At 49.0% G+C, this 15,123-nt stretch overlaps 1 protein-coding gene across 1 annotated transcript in view; it reads left to right on the top strand.

The window, feature by feature from the left end:
• IGFBP2 (insulin like growth factor binding protein 2) overlaps positions 1–15,123 on the top strand; it is a 21,531-nt gene extending 6,408 nt beyond the window's left edge. The window contains exons 2-4 of the mRNA XM_004469597.4: positions 11,192–11,421; positions 12,594–12,734; positions 14,611–15,123. Coding sequence (XP_004469654.1) covers positions 11,192–11,421; positions 12,594–12,734; positions 14,611–14,775 — 536 coding nt within the window. The 3' untranslated portion in view covers positions 14,776–15,123. The remainder of the gene's footprint in view (positions 1–11,191; positions 11,422–12,593; positions 12,735–14,610) is intronic.

Here is a 15,123-nt window from a genome sequence, read left to right as displayed (position 1 = left end):
GGCCGGGGGATGCTGATTAAGCTGGCCTGGGCTCTTGCTAATGAGTGGAGGGCTGTAGGTGTGTCAGCTCATGTTCATTCTAGGGACTGGCCAGGAAGCCAGGGGAGGGAGACCGAACTCCAGAAGGCCTTGGCCAGCTGGGGTAGGGTGGGGAAAAGGGGCATGCTAAGCTGTGTTCAATCCCGATTTGCTGAGAAGATGGAGGCTTTCTAGCTGGAGGCATCCTAGCTGACTTGCAGGGGAGCAGAGGGTCCTTGGCAATGAGTGGCTGTTGGGAGCAAAGGAGGCCATCCCCAAAAGGGTAAATGATAAAATAATGACATGGTCCACTTCTACCAAAGAGCCCATAACTTTTTTCAGCTGTTTAATCTCAGGTTTCTCTCCACCCCCCCCCCCCCCCCCACAAACTTTACAGATTAAGAAATCAAGGCTGAGTTCATGTTGAGATACCAAGTCAGAATAGTCCAGAACAGTCTCTGGATTCTCATTCCAGTGTCCTGTTCCATCAGACTTCCCCCATGCAGAAAAAAAACCCCCCAAAAACCCCAAAACACACACAGAACCAGTGAATTATATACTGCCTCTTGGAAAAAGCTCCTTTTCCGTGGGAGTTAGTAATTAAGGCATAACTTCGGAAAAATGTGCCTTTATGCAACTCCCCAGGAAGTTTCTTTTAGGTTTATTGTCTTTACTTCTGGATAGAGTTGCCAAGCTGCCTCAGGATGGTGAACTTGCTTTCTGTGCCTGAGGCCAAGACAAAATGAAAACGGCAATTCCCTGCCCCTGCAACTGCCTGATAATGCTGTGTAGTTTCTATAGCAACAGTGGCAGAAGGTGTATCAGGAAGGATAAGGGGGGTGGGATTGGGATGGGAGTGGGTTTATTGGATAGTAAAGGCTTTTGAGGGTGTGCAGGGCCAGCTGGTATAAGGCTTTTCTCTCTGGGAGAGCGATGGCCCTGTGGCAGTAGGGATGGGGCGAGTTGATAGGGAGCAGAAGGAATGAAGCAGTTGGATTAAAAAAAGGTCTTGGTTGTGCCTTTTCCTTAGGTCACATCAAATGACCTGATGCCACGTTGGTTGGCTAGGAGCTGTGAAGCCAAACAACGAGGGTTTGGTTCTGGCTCTGCCACTGACTTAAGTGACTGAGGTTGACCCACACTCTTCTGGCTCTTTTGTCAAGTGTGAGAGGGAGATAAGTTATCAACTTCATGGGTTTGCTTATGATAAAACAAAAGTTTTGCACACAAACCACTTAACAACAGAGCAAAACTCTGAGCTCTTATGATTAGAAACTCAGATAATCGAATACATTGTGCTGGTTCTTATACTCTCCTTCCTTTGATTTCCTTTAAGGAGACTAGAAGGAGAATGGCATATGATAGGTTTTTGATAACTTTTCTGATTGCTGCAAAGAATAGGTGTTAGAATCCTGTTTGGGGTGTGGCTTATCTCATGGGGTGTAGGTTATCTCATGGGGTGTGATTTATCTTATGGGGTGTGTCTTAGCTGCCTTTGCTTTGGAACACCTTTCTTGTGTCCCAGACTGAAGTCATGGCTTGAGATGTTTCCAGTGGTCAGACCTGGCCTTTTGTGCCAGTGTCATATTTAATGGTTCTACCAATAGCAGATGGCCACCTGTGGCCACATTGTGCCCTGCGGGTTGGGGTTCTCACTAGAGCTGATGCTGATTGTCTCTGGTTTGGCTTGCTGCCTCTTAAGCCAAGAGAGGATAGCCAAGGAAGGCAACTGATGTGATTCAGTATTATATCAGACCAAATTAGTGAACTCTTAGTTAAAGAAAGAGAAAAACATGGTGACCTATTTAAAGACACTTATTTATATTCAGAACGCTTCTTGTGCTGGTTCGAAAGTGTGGCCTGCAACCCTGGACATCTGCAGGTTTCCGATTTCCTTTTTGCATCCTCCAGGTTCAGTGTGTCAGACCTGGAGTATCCGAGGGCCTTCTTGTAAGGATGGAGAAGAGTCTGGCAGAAGGGGAAGGGGGCAGGAGGCAGGAGAGAGATGTGTCAGATTCAGTCTTAATACTCTCTGGGAGCTGTGGGATTGCATCCTCAAAACTGGGGATTGTCAGAACAGTCGGCTGTGGGCCCTGGAAGAGGGAAATGTCCTTCCGAGCCCATCTTCTGCCCACTGCCACTTGCCACTCTTATTGCTGTGTGGCCTGGCTGGGGAAGGAGAGGGCAAAAAGGGGAGAAAAAAATTTGTCAAGCAGGGTACTGGTAGGTTGCTCTCTGGATAGTCAGTTTTGCCAGTCTTTAAACATTGATTGTACATTCACTGGGAACAAGTTATGAAACTAGTTTAGACCATTAAAAAATGCAGTCATCATGCTTCCTGTAGTACAAGCTTTTTGATCCTGTTGGGGACCAAGAAAACATTTAAAATATTGAATATTTGCTTAAAAAACCAAGTTAGTACAGAAGTGTATAAATCAAATGCAAATAAACGGTGGTTCTTTTTTAGCCCTTTGACCAGGGCTTTTGGGGAACTGTTGCTGTGAAAGTCCTTTATGATGAATAAAGTCACAGAAGTGAGATTCAAGTCTGGCAGGTACCTACTTCTTCAGTCTTGGAAGAAGAAAGCACAGTTTTCATCTTTCCACAAAAGTAAATTTGGCACGCGGGATGGCTCCTTTTCCATTCTCCTTGTTAAATATCATTTTTACTTAAAACTGTGGAATCTAAGATAAGTGTGCTCAGAAAGTTTCCATCCTATGAAGGGGGGAAGGAAAGGCTTTTTGCCCATGGCTGGAGTTCTGTGAAAGAAGTTAAGTGAAAGAAGTTGTAATCAGATTACAAAGAGTGCTTACCTAGAAATGTCCTTCACTGACTCAATCCAGTGGCTTCTTGTCTGTCCTCCTTTCTCAAAAGGTTTCTACTGACCTATACCAGAGGGGAAGCCTGTGGAGAAAGACTTTTCCAAATATTTGCACTTTGTCACTTGTTTTAGTTCTTTCCCATGAAACTCTTCGGTGGCTTCTAACCTGGGGTCCTCTGTTTCGTCTGGCTTTTTCCCCCCTTTGGTCCTCAGGGAGCTGGTACAGCTGTGTCTTTCTCGTTGGATTGTGTATTACTAGCCCTTGGGCCCCTCTGTGACTCTGCACCCTGTATGGTATTTCATCATAGTATCCTACTGACTTTTTTGGGTTCTATTGACAAACTTTTTGGTTGCTAATTGTTTTTTTTTTTTTTTTCCAACTACAATTCAGGCTGTACTGAACATATTTTTGCATGTGCCCTTGTACCCATGCTTGAGAGAAGTAGAATCCTTTGATCAGGCCCAGTCTTCCAGTTTCTGTAACTCCTGATCCAAGTTTGCACCAAAGCCATTTCTGCCCACTTCAGCCTTCAGTGGCTAGGTCACCTTGCCAGGTTCCTGCGTGGCTTCAGTTGAACAAGAGGAGAAATGTGTGGGAACCACAGAAAGGAGTGAAAGCTGATAGTGCTGTGTGCTGTCTCCATAGTCTACCCTGGCTCTTCAAGGACAGCGTTGGCTTACAGCGCCCCAGAGGACCTTTGCTGAATTTGAGCATGCTATTGTCTTCTCAAACTGTCTGCCTCAGCCCTGACCCTCCCCAGGTCCTTGTGATTCCAGGAATGACCCTGCTGTTTATAAAGCAGCCCTTTCAAGAACGCATAGGCAGGGAGACTCAGGAGAGACTGGGCTGTTTCTGCTCACTCAGAAGGAGCCCGAAGTAGGATGGTGAGGAAAAGGCATGCTCCAGGAATCTCCGTAATGACTGGCCAAGAAGGGTCTCTCTGTGGGCCTCCAAACATGCAGCCGTGCCTTTTTAGGAACTTATGAGTCTATGGGAAGAAAAGCCTCAGTCTTTCCAAAGTCTGTATACAGGGCCATATTTCTTGAAAAGAAGAAGCATTGTTTTTCCATCAAGCAGAAGTTCATCAGGAAACCTGGGCAGAATGAAGAGGAAAGGAAAGGAAAGGAATGAAGGCCCTGGAAATGCTGTTGCTTGAAGGGCTTGTTAAAAACACAAGATTCCTCGACCCTTGCCCAGATTTGCTGTCTTTAAAACTCTATTTTCATAGCAAGTTCTTCAGGTGATTTCTGACCAACAGTTGAGTTTGGGAACCAGTGACCTCTAGTGTGAGTCCCTGGATTGACAGATTGGGGACCCTATAGCCCTTGTGTGTCCAGCACCCTGCCTGGCCTCACTCAGGACCAGCTTCTTGGTCTTTGGCTTTTGGATCAGGTCTGCTCTTCCGACCACAATGGAATCTGTTGGTCAGGGCCTCAAGCCCAAGAGCCAGTGTTCCAAAGGAAAACCTTGAAGACTCTGCCCTTCTCCACTAGCTGCCATCTCCTGTAGCAAGTCCTTCACTGTCTGAGGTTGGGGTTATGTATCTCCTGGGCCTCAGAAGGACAGTTTCCTGAGCTTATCAGCACTTAGCTGTGTCATAGGCCTATGGTCACTGCAGGGCAGGGGGATGAGAAAGGCCAGTTCCCACCCTTATTGATATAACCTGGGTGACTCGTAGATCTAGGTCATTCTGAGGGTCTGGTGGTGGTCATTTGCTGCCACAAGGGGAATTCAGAGAGGAGGAACTACCACCTTTTTCTTTTTTAAAGCATGCTAAGGAGCTACTGGGCCATGGTGGAAGGGGTGCGGGTGTGTGTGTGTGTGTGTGTGTGTTTCTTGGCACTTCTGAGGGCTGTCTGGCTGTCTCCCCTCCCCTGACCCCTTGCAGGGAACGGGGCTTCAGTGGGTGGGAAGAATGGAAGAGGAGTTTGGAATGAAGCTGGGTGTTGGCAGGGGGTAGATGGAGAATGCCATGAACTGGGTCGGACTGGGTCCTGGGTGCCAGCGGCACCGCAGCAGACATACACGCTCCATCCAGAATTCCAGTGGGAGAGGCCACTGTGTGCCTGCCTCCAGCCTTTTGAAAGAGATGGGGAAGAAACATAAACAGTGTCACTCACCCAGAGACACTTAAGGGCTTCAGGTTAAACTTTAGCGAAAAATAACAAATAGTCCCCCTTCCTCTCCCACCCATTCCTAGCTCCCCCCCACCCCCAGCATGGCCTGAGTCTGCCCTTCCAGCCTGAGGGGGTGGGATGAGCTGTGTTGAGGAACGTAGCAGCCACGCGTGAAAGTTTGGGGACCACAGTCAGCCACCCCAAGGGACTGGCTTTAGAGTTCTGGCCCACAAAAGCGTTTTTCCATGTGTGTAGCAGGAGCCCTGCCTCACCTGCCTTCCCGAGCTGCCCTTTGTCTTGCCTCACTTCCCATCTAGCTCATTGTCCCTTAAGGCTTCAATCCGGGGATGCCTTGTGGAAATCTGGGTTCTGGACCAGACACTTTGTTTGGCCTTGCAGAATTTTCTCTGTAGCCCAGTTTTCAAATCTGGCCTGTCATTATCTCACTGAATTTGTAGAGAAAGAAAAATGTGACTATATTGGAGGCTTCTGAAGATGGCCTAGAAACTCCTCCCTCCCTCCCCCTAAATGTTGTAAACAAATAATTTAAGCCTTCATCAAATGGCAGAGAGCTTTGAGGTGTGGCAATGTACAGAATTTATACAATCAACAAAAAGTTTAGGAGAAATGTGCAAATAGTGATAATTTCTATTCCCCCATGTATTTGCATTTTTACGCATCAGATATTACTCTCTTCCCCCTTTCATTTACCTATTCATTTCGTTTACCTTTTCAAGAAATAGATCATCTGCTAGAACATTTCTTCTAAAGCATGATTTTGCTCTCAGTATGATACAGTAATCTTGTATCCCATTTAAATCATAGCCTTCACTTGAATAGTTACATTCCCATTTTTAAGACTAGAGACTAATTAGAGTCCAGAAAGGTTAAAGGGTTTGGCTAAAAACACAGGTGAATAATAAATTAGGACTCTTGACTCTTGGTGGTTTTCGTCCACTCAAGCTAGTTAATTAATTGTCCCTGCCACGGACGTTGGTGCAGAAGTTATCAGCGGAGAGGATGGTGGTGGGTGAATTTTTATTTTGCCCATCATGCCAAAGTTAAATGCATTTGGGGAGAAATTAACCAAGGGGCCATGTGAATTCTTTGCCCAGAAAAGCAGCCAGCGTTCCTCAGGTCCATTAGTTGGAATCAATTCTTGAAGGTCCAGAATGCTAAAAAACCTGGTGGTAGGTTCATGCCCCAGTCTTAATATTGAAAGGTAATCTGAGGAGGAGACGGCTGAAAAATGGTTCAGGTTTCTTCAGAATAAAGAAAAGAAAGAGAAGCATGTTGACCTGCTAGGAAGATGTGCCGTGACTTTGGGAAAGGATCTCATTTTCTCATTAGACCTTGCCTCAGACTCTAAGCAGGAAGGCATGGGGAGGCTACTTTTGGATTCTTGGGGCTGATTGTCCCAAGAGTGGTTCACAGTCTCAATCTAGGATGGCCATGTGTTAAATGGGGCATTGGGGTCTGAGACAAAAATTGGGCTTTTATTGCACTGGGGAAAGATGAGGTTTTTATGAGATAAGCACCTACCACAATGGTTTTTTTTTTTTTTTTGAAGATTTATTTATTTCTCTCCCCTCCACACCACACAGACCAGGCGGCCCTGGGTTTGAACCTTGGACTTCCTATATGGTAGGCAGACACCTTATCAGTTGAGCCACATCCGCTTCCCCCACAATGGTTTTGATTCCTTGAAAAAGGCTGTCAGTGCTACAGTCAAACAAGATTATACCTGGAAAAAGGGGCTTATGCCAAAATTACCTTTTATTAAAATGAGTGTATTATTAATGCACAGAAATAGACATGAGCTATTCAGCTTGCAGCTGCCCTCCTTGGCTGAAGTAGGCCAAGGGACAACAATGTGGGGACCCCATACCACTTGGGAAATACCTCTGATGATGCTTGCTCCTGTCCACTCAGATAGTCGTACTTCTGGACCTTACGTTTGTCATCTGAGAAGTGCGACCACACTGTTTCCTCTATTTAATCTGCTTTTGTCATCTCCAGCTCTTCTTTAGGTTTATAAGGTTTAGGGGTGTGATATGGTAAGGAAGGGGGTTCACCCCTGTTCTTCAAGCCCTCCACTAAACGGGGTTGGGACCCTCAATATTGCCCCTCTAAATCTCCCCCACTTTTCTTGGAAAAGTTTTGCCTTCTGTTTTTGTTTATAATCGTGAAACTCCCTGTTGACCCCTTTTTGCCATCACTGTTAGGGGAAAACGGCTAACGCTTATTAATGGCTTGGGAGTAACATCTTTAGGGGCCGCAGAGGTTCCTATCAGTCGTCTCTAAGCCCAATGCCTTCTTCCTTTACAATTTGGGTTGCTGGCAGCAGGAGCAGGTGAGAGCTGGCAGAGCTGCACATGTAAGTGACTGCTTAATAAATATTATTCTGAACCCTACTCTCTTGGGCAGAAAAAATAGACTGGGTGTTTTTGTTATGAGGGCAGATTCCATCTCTAGCTGGAGTTCTACATCTGGAATGTTTTCCTTTGGATTGGTCTGGTAGCCTATAAGAGAATGTACGGGAAGAACTTGGTAACATGGGACAATGCCCAGTCCAACCGAGGTACTGTCCTGGGAGGGAGGAGATGGAAGTAGCAAAGAGCTAACCCTGTGTGCTCCTACAGGGTGCCTGGCATCATATGTGTACGTGTGATACCTGGAATCCTCCCAGCAGCCCACTGGAGCTGCGTGGTGCTTGTCCTTCTACAGATGAGCAATAAAGAAAGATACAGAGTGCTTAAGTAATACAGTAGGGCTGCACAGCTAAGTGGTAAATCTGGGAGTCAGACCCAGGCAGTCTGGAGCCTGAATTCTTGAACCACTTTGATTAGAAATGGAAATGGTCAAGAGGCTTTTCTCAACCTACAGTCCTTTCTGATCTCCCCTCACACAGCTGTTTCATTTTCCAAACTTCAAACTCAAGACTTGGAGTTCAGAACTTGGCCATTGAACTTGGGTCCTGAAGTCTGTTCCAGAGAAAGGAATGGATACTCTTAACACCTTTAAAAAGAGCATGCTCAGCAAACGATGCCCTTGGATTTCCTCATCTTGCTGGCATGTTTGTTGGTTGAGTGATGGGATCAAAAGAGGGATGAAACGAAACATACTCTTGAGTTTAGTGGCCTCCATGAGAATGGACAAACTGACCTTCACCTTGGGAGAGGTAGGGGCCATTTCAGAATAGGAAGCCAATTCTATTCTCCCCGGAGAAAATTGGCCAGTTGACCCCCACCGTCTTCTGGGACCTGGAACCAGGGCTGCACTATGATTTTGGGGGACCCTGGGTACTTTTGCCTGGGTGGGACCTTTTCTCTATAAAAAGTATAAGAATTTTGTCACTGTTGGTAGAAAGACTAAAATGTATTATTAATAATTATATATTAAGGCATTTTATTCTTCCTTTTGATTTTTTTTTTTTTTAAGAGACAGTAAAACATTTTAGTGGGCTCTAAAACTAACATGGACCCTAAACACTGTGCCTCTTTTGCTTAAAGGACACATTGGCCCTGCTTGGGACCTCCAGCCCTGAATGCACATTTGTCTGTGTGTGTCTGTCTTCTTCTGTGAGGCCAAGTATATTTCCAGAGTGTGTAGTGGGGCTCATGAGGGATAAATGATCTGACCTCTAGGACTCAGCCAGAGGATGCTTCTTTGTCCAGTGTCCCTGATACAGGTGTGCTGCGCGGGAGGGCTTAGGGAAGGGGGAGAGGCGGGCTGAAAGTCCTCCGGGATGCCTGGGGAAGACTCTGGAAGCTGTGGAGCCAAAGGCCAGATGTGTGGCTGAAGCTGGAGGGGTACTGGAGGGGAGGGCACTTAGCCATGGGTGGGGAATGTTGGAGAGCTCAGATCTGGTCCCTGTGGGACCTGGAGCCATTTCAGCAATGTGCTGGGGAACTTTTAGGCCTTTGTACAAAGCCTAATTCTAGAGCAGTGGTTCTCAGCTAGGGAGGTTCAGCCTTCCACGGGCTGGAGAAACTTTTGGTTGTCTCAACTTGAGGGGCTACTGTTGACATCTAGTGGATAGAGGCCAGGGATGGCTGCTAAATATCCTACAATGCACCAGACAGCCCTTCACAAGGAGGAATTACCCAGTCCAAAATGTCCATAGTGCCGAGCTAGAGAAACCCTGCTCCAGAAGGCTCTTCCAGGCATCGGGTCAGGTGAGCGGAGCCTTCCAGAAGCTCCTGGATATAGGCCGAAACACAGGCTGCCTTTCCTTTCTCCACCCAGAGAACAGGGATGACCTCTTCTCCTTTTCATGTTGGCTTTATTCCATGGCATGCTCGGCAAGCAGATGGCCACCCTTCCCAGCACTGTGCTCTTGTGAGGCTCCAGGGTCCCTAACAGGCTGGTTCTCCACATGTCTCATGAGGAATTTGCCTAAACTTCAGGGCTGGGCTGGCTGCTTAGGGTCATTTTCCTCTGCTTCCTGACTGGGTCCCACATGACAGGTGGCAGGTCTCCGAGGCAATTGCCATCGTCATCAGCGTGATGAAAGTAACAACTGGCATCATGGTTGTGGAGTTTCTGGGCCCCAGGTTGTATTGTAACTGCTTTAACTAGGAGGTAGGACCTGTTACTGTCCACAGTTTAAGGTTAAGAAAACGGAGGCACTGAGAGCTAGGAAGGCACAGCCAGGAATAGAAGGTGGCGGAGCTGGGATTTAGCTTGAGTCTGTCGTCGTAACCAGTCTGGCCAACCTGGAGATCACGTGCCGGGTTCGGAAGGGGGTGTTATGGTAACTAGTGAGCTCTGACCAGGTTTGAAGTCCTCATGGGAAGGGAAGGGATGGGAGTGAAGCCCCGTTTTGTCGGGGACCATGGTGAGGCATGCCTCCTGGAGACTGGAGGACCATGTCCCCGTGGCAGCAGGTGCTACTGTAATGCCAGCACTCTGTGCCATACCTGGCCCAGAAGAGGCACCCCATCCCTCAGCAGTTCAGAGTGGGGGGATATTACAGCCCCATTTCACAGGTGGGGCTTGCAGCAGGGCGGGCCTTGGACGCCACTGCCTAAGACCAGCCTTTTGAGCCACCCTGCTACCTCAGGTCTGAAGGGTCAGCCAGGTCCTAGGTGCCTTGTCTCCAGTGTGACACACACAAACACACCCTGTCTTGACCGTCTTTTTTGTAGGGGCCCGCAGGGGAGCTGTTCTGGGTGGTGTGGTCTGGGGTTCTGTTTGCTCTGTCAACAGCTGCTGGGCTGAGCTGTTTGATTCCGGTTTCTAGGTCTGCTGGGACTTGTCTTCCCAGGTATGACTCTGCCATATGAGTGTTCTCTCGCTCTCCCCTGGCTGGACGTGCCCGAGCCCCAGCAAGACCATGGTACTGGGCACTGGTCACAGACCCCTGACCTGGGCTGTGCACACACGAGGAGCCTTTCCGTGTTGTTGACTGACAACCGAGGGATGATTTAAGAATAGAATAGATGGTCTTTGGACAAACAACTGATGAGGCTCCAGGCTCTATGAAAGACTGAAATTAAAGGCTGAAGAAGTCAGGTTTCCTTTCCCAAGGCACTCAGTGTAATGGGGAGGAGGCTGCATAGATAGACCTGGATACAAGTAAGAGTCGGTGGCAGCTATAGGAGCAGAGCAGACTGGCAATAAGACTAACAGAGCAGAGAGCATGGAAATGGGAAGCTGGGAGGCGGTGCGGCTCTCTGCCTTCTCACTCCCTCACACACGTGGCATGGCCCCCTGGTCTCTGCAGTGTAGTCTTAAAAACCCACCTTATCTGTGTCCTTTTGAGATCATAGATGATGAGGAATTTAAGCTGGGGGTTAGTGGCAGGCGAATCTGGGTGATCTTTCTAGAGAAGGACTTAATCCCATTCCTGTTAAGGACCTACAGCTGCCCATTCCATGCTCCTCTGCTCTGGTATCTCAGGATAGAAGCAGGAAAGCATAGGTGTTTGGAATAATTTTTCCTGGAGTCAGAGCTAGGTTCAGATCCTGGATCTCTCACTTACTAGGCTGTCTCCAACAGGTAGCTGGCCACTGTTGCGAGCCTCAGCTTCTCTATCTGTAAAAGAGGGAGTGTGTGAGTAGTACCCACCTAAGAGTTAGTGTGAACATTGCCCTAGATAGTCCGTGGGAATTGCTTAGCACAGGACCTGGCGTGTCAGAAGCCCTCATTAGATGACCGTCCTCTCCATCCCCATCATTGACCATGGTCCAGGCGGCCCCTGGAGCCCGTCTTCCTTTCCTCTCTCTGCAGACAATGGCGATGACCACGCAGAGGGAGACCTGGTTGAGAACCACGTGGACGGGACCGTGAACACGTTGGGCAGTGGGGTTAGTGCTGGCCGCAAGCCCTTCAAGTCGGGCATGAAGGAGCTGGCTGTGTTCCGGGAGAAGGTCACCGAGCAGCACCGGCAGATGGGCAAGGGAGGCAAGCATCACCTCAGCCTGGAGGAGCCCAAGAAGCTGCGGCCCCCGCCTGCCAGGGTCAGTGGGGTCAGGACTGGCTTGGGGGCGGGTGGCAGAGGACAAGAAAATGAGGTCTCACATCTCAGGAGGGCATCCCTAAAGAACTGTGGATGTCCTGTATTACCTATACTCAAAGCTCTTCTATTTTCGGCTCTACTGTTACTGTGTTCAGTGACTTTTGGTCCAGTTAGTTCAGCTTTGGAGCCTCTGTCCCTCTGGCTGTGAAATGGACCCTGCATACACACGATTGCTTGAAATCCCTTCCTTCTAAAACCTCCATATTGGGTTGTCTTTGGGACATAGGCAGAGAAGATGGATCCCACAGATAAAGATGGATTCACTTGAACATGTGCCCTCTGGCTGCTCCTCTCCCTCAACTCCTCCCCTTCATCTCCTCAGCTCCTGCTCTGCTGTCTTGGCTTGACCCTGGCTGGGTGTTTGGAAAGGAAGGGAGTTTGGACAGTTGGGTTGATGTGTAGATACCCTGGGGACAACCACTTAAATTCTGTATTTGCCTTTAGGCCCCATTAGGTCCCATTTTGACCCATCAGAGCCTTTGCCCTAGAGCAGGGAGGGGAGGGAGACCTTAAAGGCATCTGAGTGAAGTGGATTTGGCTCAACTGATAAGAGCCCCTGCCTACCACATGGGAGGTCCAGGGTTCAAACCCCGGGCCTCCTGACCCATGTGATGAGCTGGCCCACGCGCAGTGCTGATGAGGGCAAGGAGTGCCATGCTATGCAGGGCTGTCCCCAGTATAGGGGAGCCCCACGTGCAAGGAGCGCACCCTGTAAGGAGAGCTGCCCAGCGCGAAAAAAGTGCAGCCTGCCCAGGAGTGGCGCCGCACACACGGAGAGCTGACACAACAAGATGATGTAACAACAAAAAAAAGAGACACAATCCCAGTGCTTTCGACAGGAATACAACCAGACACAGAAGAACACACAGTGAATGGACACAGCAGACAACCGGGGAGGGAGAGAAATTGAAAAAAAAATCTTAAAAAAAAAATAAAAGGCATCTGACTTTCTTTATGGGGTCGGGTAGCCACAACAAGATGGCACTGCCGACCAGCTGTGTGACCTGGGGAAAGTTCCTTCCCCATGGATGAGGGTCCTCCCGCGGTTGGCTGTAGTGCTTTGGAAGCCCTTTCTCACGCCAGCCGTCCTTTTGTGCCCTCCTGTGCCCACAGACCCCCTGCCAGCAGGAGCTGGACCAGGTCCTGGAACGGATCTCCACCATGCGCCTTCCAGATGAGCGGGGCCCACTGGAGCACCTCTACTCCTTGCATATCCCCAACTGCGACAAGCACGGCCTCTACAACCTCAAACAGGCAAGCGTGGGCTTTGGCCTGGGCAGGAGAGGATCCCCCTCAGCCCCAGGCTCCGGTGGTCTCTTTCCTGCCCCCACCCCACTCCACTCAGGGTCTTCTGAGGCCTAAGTGTTGAGCAGGAGACCCAGGCTTCTGTGACCGTGGGGCTGCAAGGCGCCAGGCCGGGGAGGTGGGGCGTCATTCCTTGGCCTCAGGTGGGTCAGAAGCTAATTCCAGTTACCCAGCTATCTGCCAGAAGCCCTGCGTGGTGGGATTGGGAGGGAGCTTCTTGGGAAATGTAAGTGGGTTTAGACCAGTACCTCTGGAATTCTGTTGAGCACTAAAATCTCCTGGAGGTGATGCTTGGACCCTACTCCAGAGATGACCGTTAGTAGGCCTGGGATGGGTGGGGCCGAGAGTGTGCATTTCTAATAAGCTCCAAGCTGCTGCTGCTGCTGCTGCTGTGCCCTGGGCCACACCTTGAGAACCTATGATTGAATCATTGGCCAAGTAGCTTCTTTCAGGAAATGGAAGATCAGGGAAATCCCATTTAGAATATTCCTAAAAATAATTATAGGTCAACTGTATAAGCACACTAGAGAAAATTAAGAAGGTAGAAACCCCCCAGGAGCCCTCTTCCCCATCCCACTCTGTCCTTATGCATTCTATTGATCAGTGGACATAGGCAGTATCGTCCTACCATGAGATCAATATTTTTCACATAGACTTGGCAATGGTGACTGTTAGAGGCCATGTAATTGTCCATGGATCAGATGTTCTTTTACTTAGCCTTCTCTTTACCTCACCCCTTCAGTAGGGAGTGAAAATTAAATCCTTATTTCACTTAAGATAGGGAAGAGAAAAGGAAGGAGAGGAAGAAAGGGGTGGTTTGGGCCCCGCCTGAAAGTCTGGTTTTAAGCAGAAGTTCTCAACCCTGGGTACACATTGAGATCTCCTGGGGAGCTTTAAAATTTACGAATGTGAGGGCTTCATGCCTGGAGATCTGCCCATCTGAGGTGCTTTCTGGGCATCAGGAATTTTAAAAGCTCCCCTAACGATCAGGGTGGATGCCTGGAGCTAGGAGATGGCATACCAGACTCTGCTTATCCTCTGGGGTCTCAGGGCAGGCACCTTGGCCCTTTAAATATTATTCTAGTGTTAAAAGTCATTTGTACACACCCTCTAAATAAAAGCCAGCTACTTCATTTGAAGCTCGAGAAGAAATTGTGATGAAAAATACAGACAACCCCCCTATTTCAGGGGTTTTCAGGAGTAGTGGTGAGATGGGTGAGAGCATGGACCCTGGGATCAGAAGGCCAGAGTCTGCCTCTTAGGCTGTGTGACTTTGGGCAAGTTGCTTAACCAATCCGTGGGTCATTTTCATCTGTAAAATAGGGATAGTAATGGCACTGGGTTTACAAGGTGGTGAGGATCAGGTTGAATGTATATGTTAGATAGTCACTATAAATGAGCAGTGACTAGATTGCTCACCCAGTGCCTGGCAGTTGGCACTGTGCTAGCCTTGGCCTTTATCATCACTTGCATTTTTCACCATATGCTGTGGCTGAACCTCAGTGGGCTGTATCCTGGGTCCCCAGGGGACAGACCCTCCTTGAAGGGTGAGGGGCTTTTCATCTTCCAGCATCCCTGATTGCCAGCCAGCCTTACTCAGCAGCATCACCATGGAGCTTATTTGCAAGGCAGGAATTCCACCTACCGCAGACCTCCTGGATGGGAATCTGCATTTTAACAAGATTCCCTGCTGCATCTTCAGGTTGGAGAGGACACCTTGCAGATCTAGCTCAGAGCCTCAGCAGCTGCCCAATGATTGTATGAAGGGAGGAAAGCTGGTGGCTGGGGAATGGGTGTCCTTCACTATCTCCCCTTCTCTCCTCAGTGCAAGATGTCTCTGAATGGGCAACGTGGGGAGTGCTGGTGTGTGAACCCCAACACCGGGAAGCTGATCCAGGGAGCCCCCACCATCCGGGGGGACCCTGAGTGTCATCTCTTCTACAATGAGCAGCAGGAGGCCCGTGGGGTATTCACCCAGCGGGTGCAGTAAACCAGAGCCAGCCGGTGCCTGGTATCCCCCCCTCCCCCCACTCTCCAATCGCCGTCAGGGAAAAGAAAGGAGAGCACAGGGTGGTAGGTGGTGGAGGATTTTCCAGGAGTTTTGACACGTGTATTTATATTTGGAAAGAGACCAGCACCGAGCTCGGCACACCCCCTGCCTTCCCCCTCCCCAGCAGGAGACGCCTACGCCCTCCCCTTCTCTCGCTTGCCCGCTGGGGAGGAAGAGGGGTGGGTACAGTGGGGAGCTGGGGTAAATGTTTGGGAGGTGGGAAAAAGACATTTTTATTTTTGAATCTCCGTGTCTCTTTCACATACAATTAAAGGAAGGAAAAATAAA

Source organism: Dasypus novemcinctus, chromosome 7 (genome assembly GCF_030445035.2).
Source record: "Dasypus novemcinctus isolate mDasNov1 chromosome 7, mDasNov1.1.hap2, whole genome shotgun sequence".
In the NCBI taxonomy this organism is placed as follows: domain Eukaryota; kingdom Metazoa; phylum Chordata; class Mammalia; order Cingulata; family Dasypodidae; genus Dasypus; species Dasypus novemcinctus.
The sequence above is the reverse complement of the archived record's forward strand: the minus strand, read 5'-3'. Positions and strand labels throughout refer to the sequence as shown.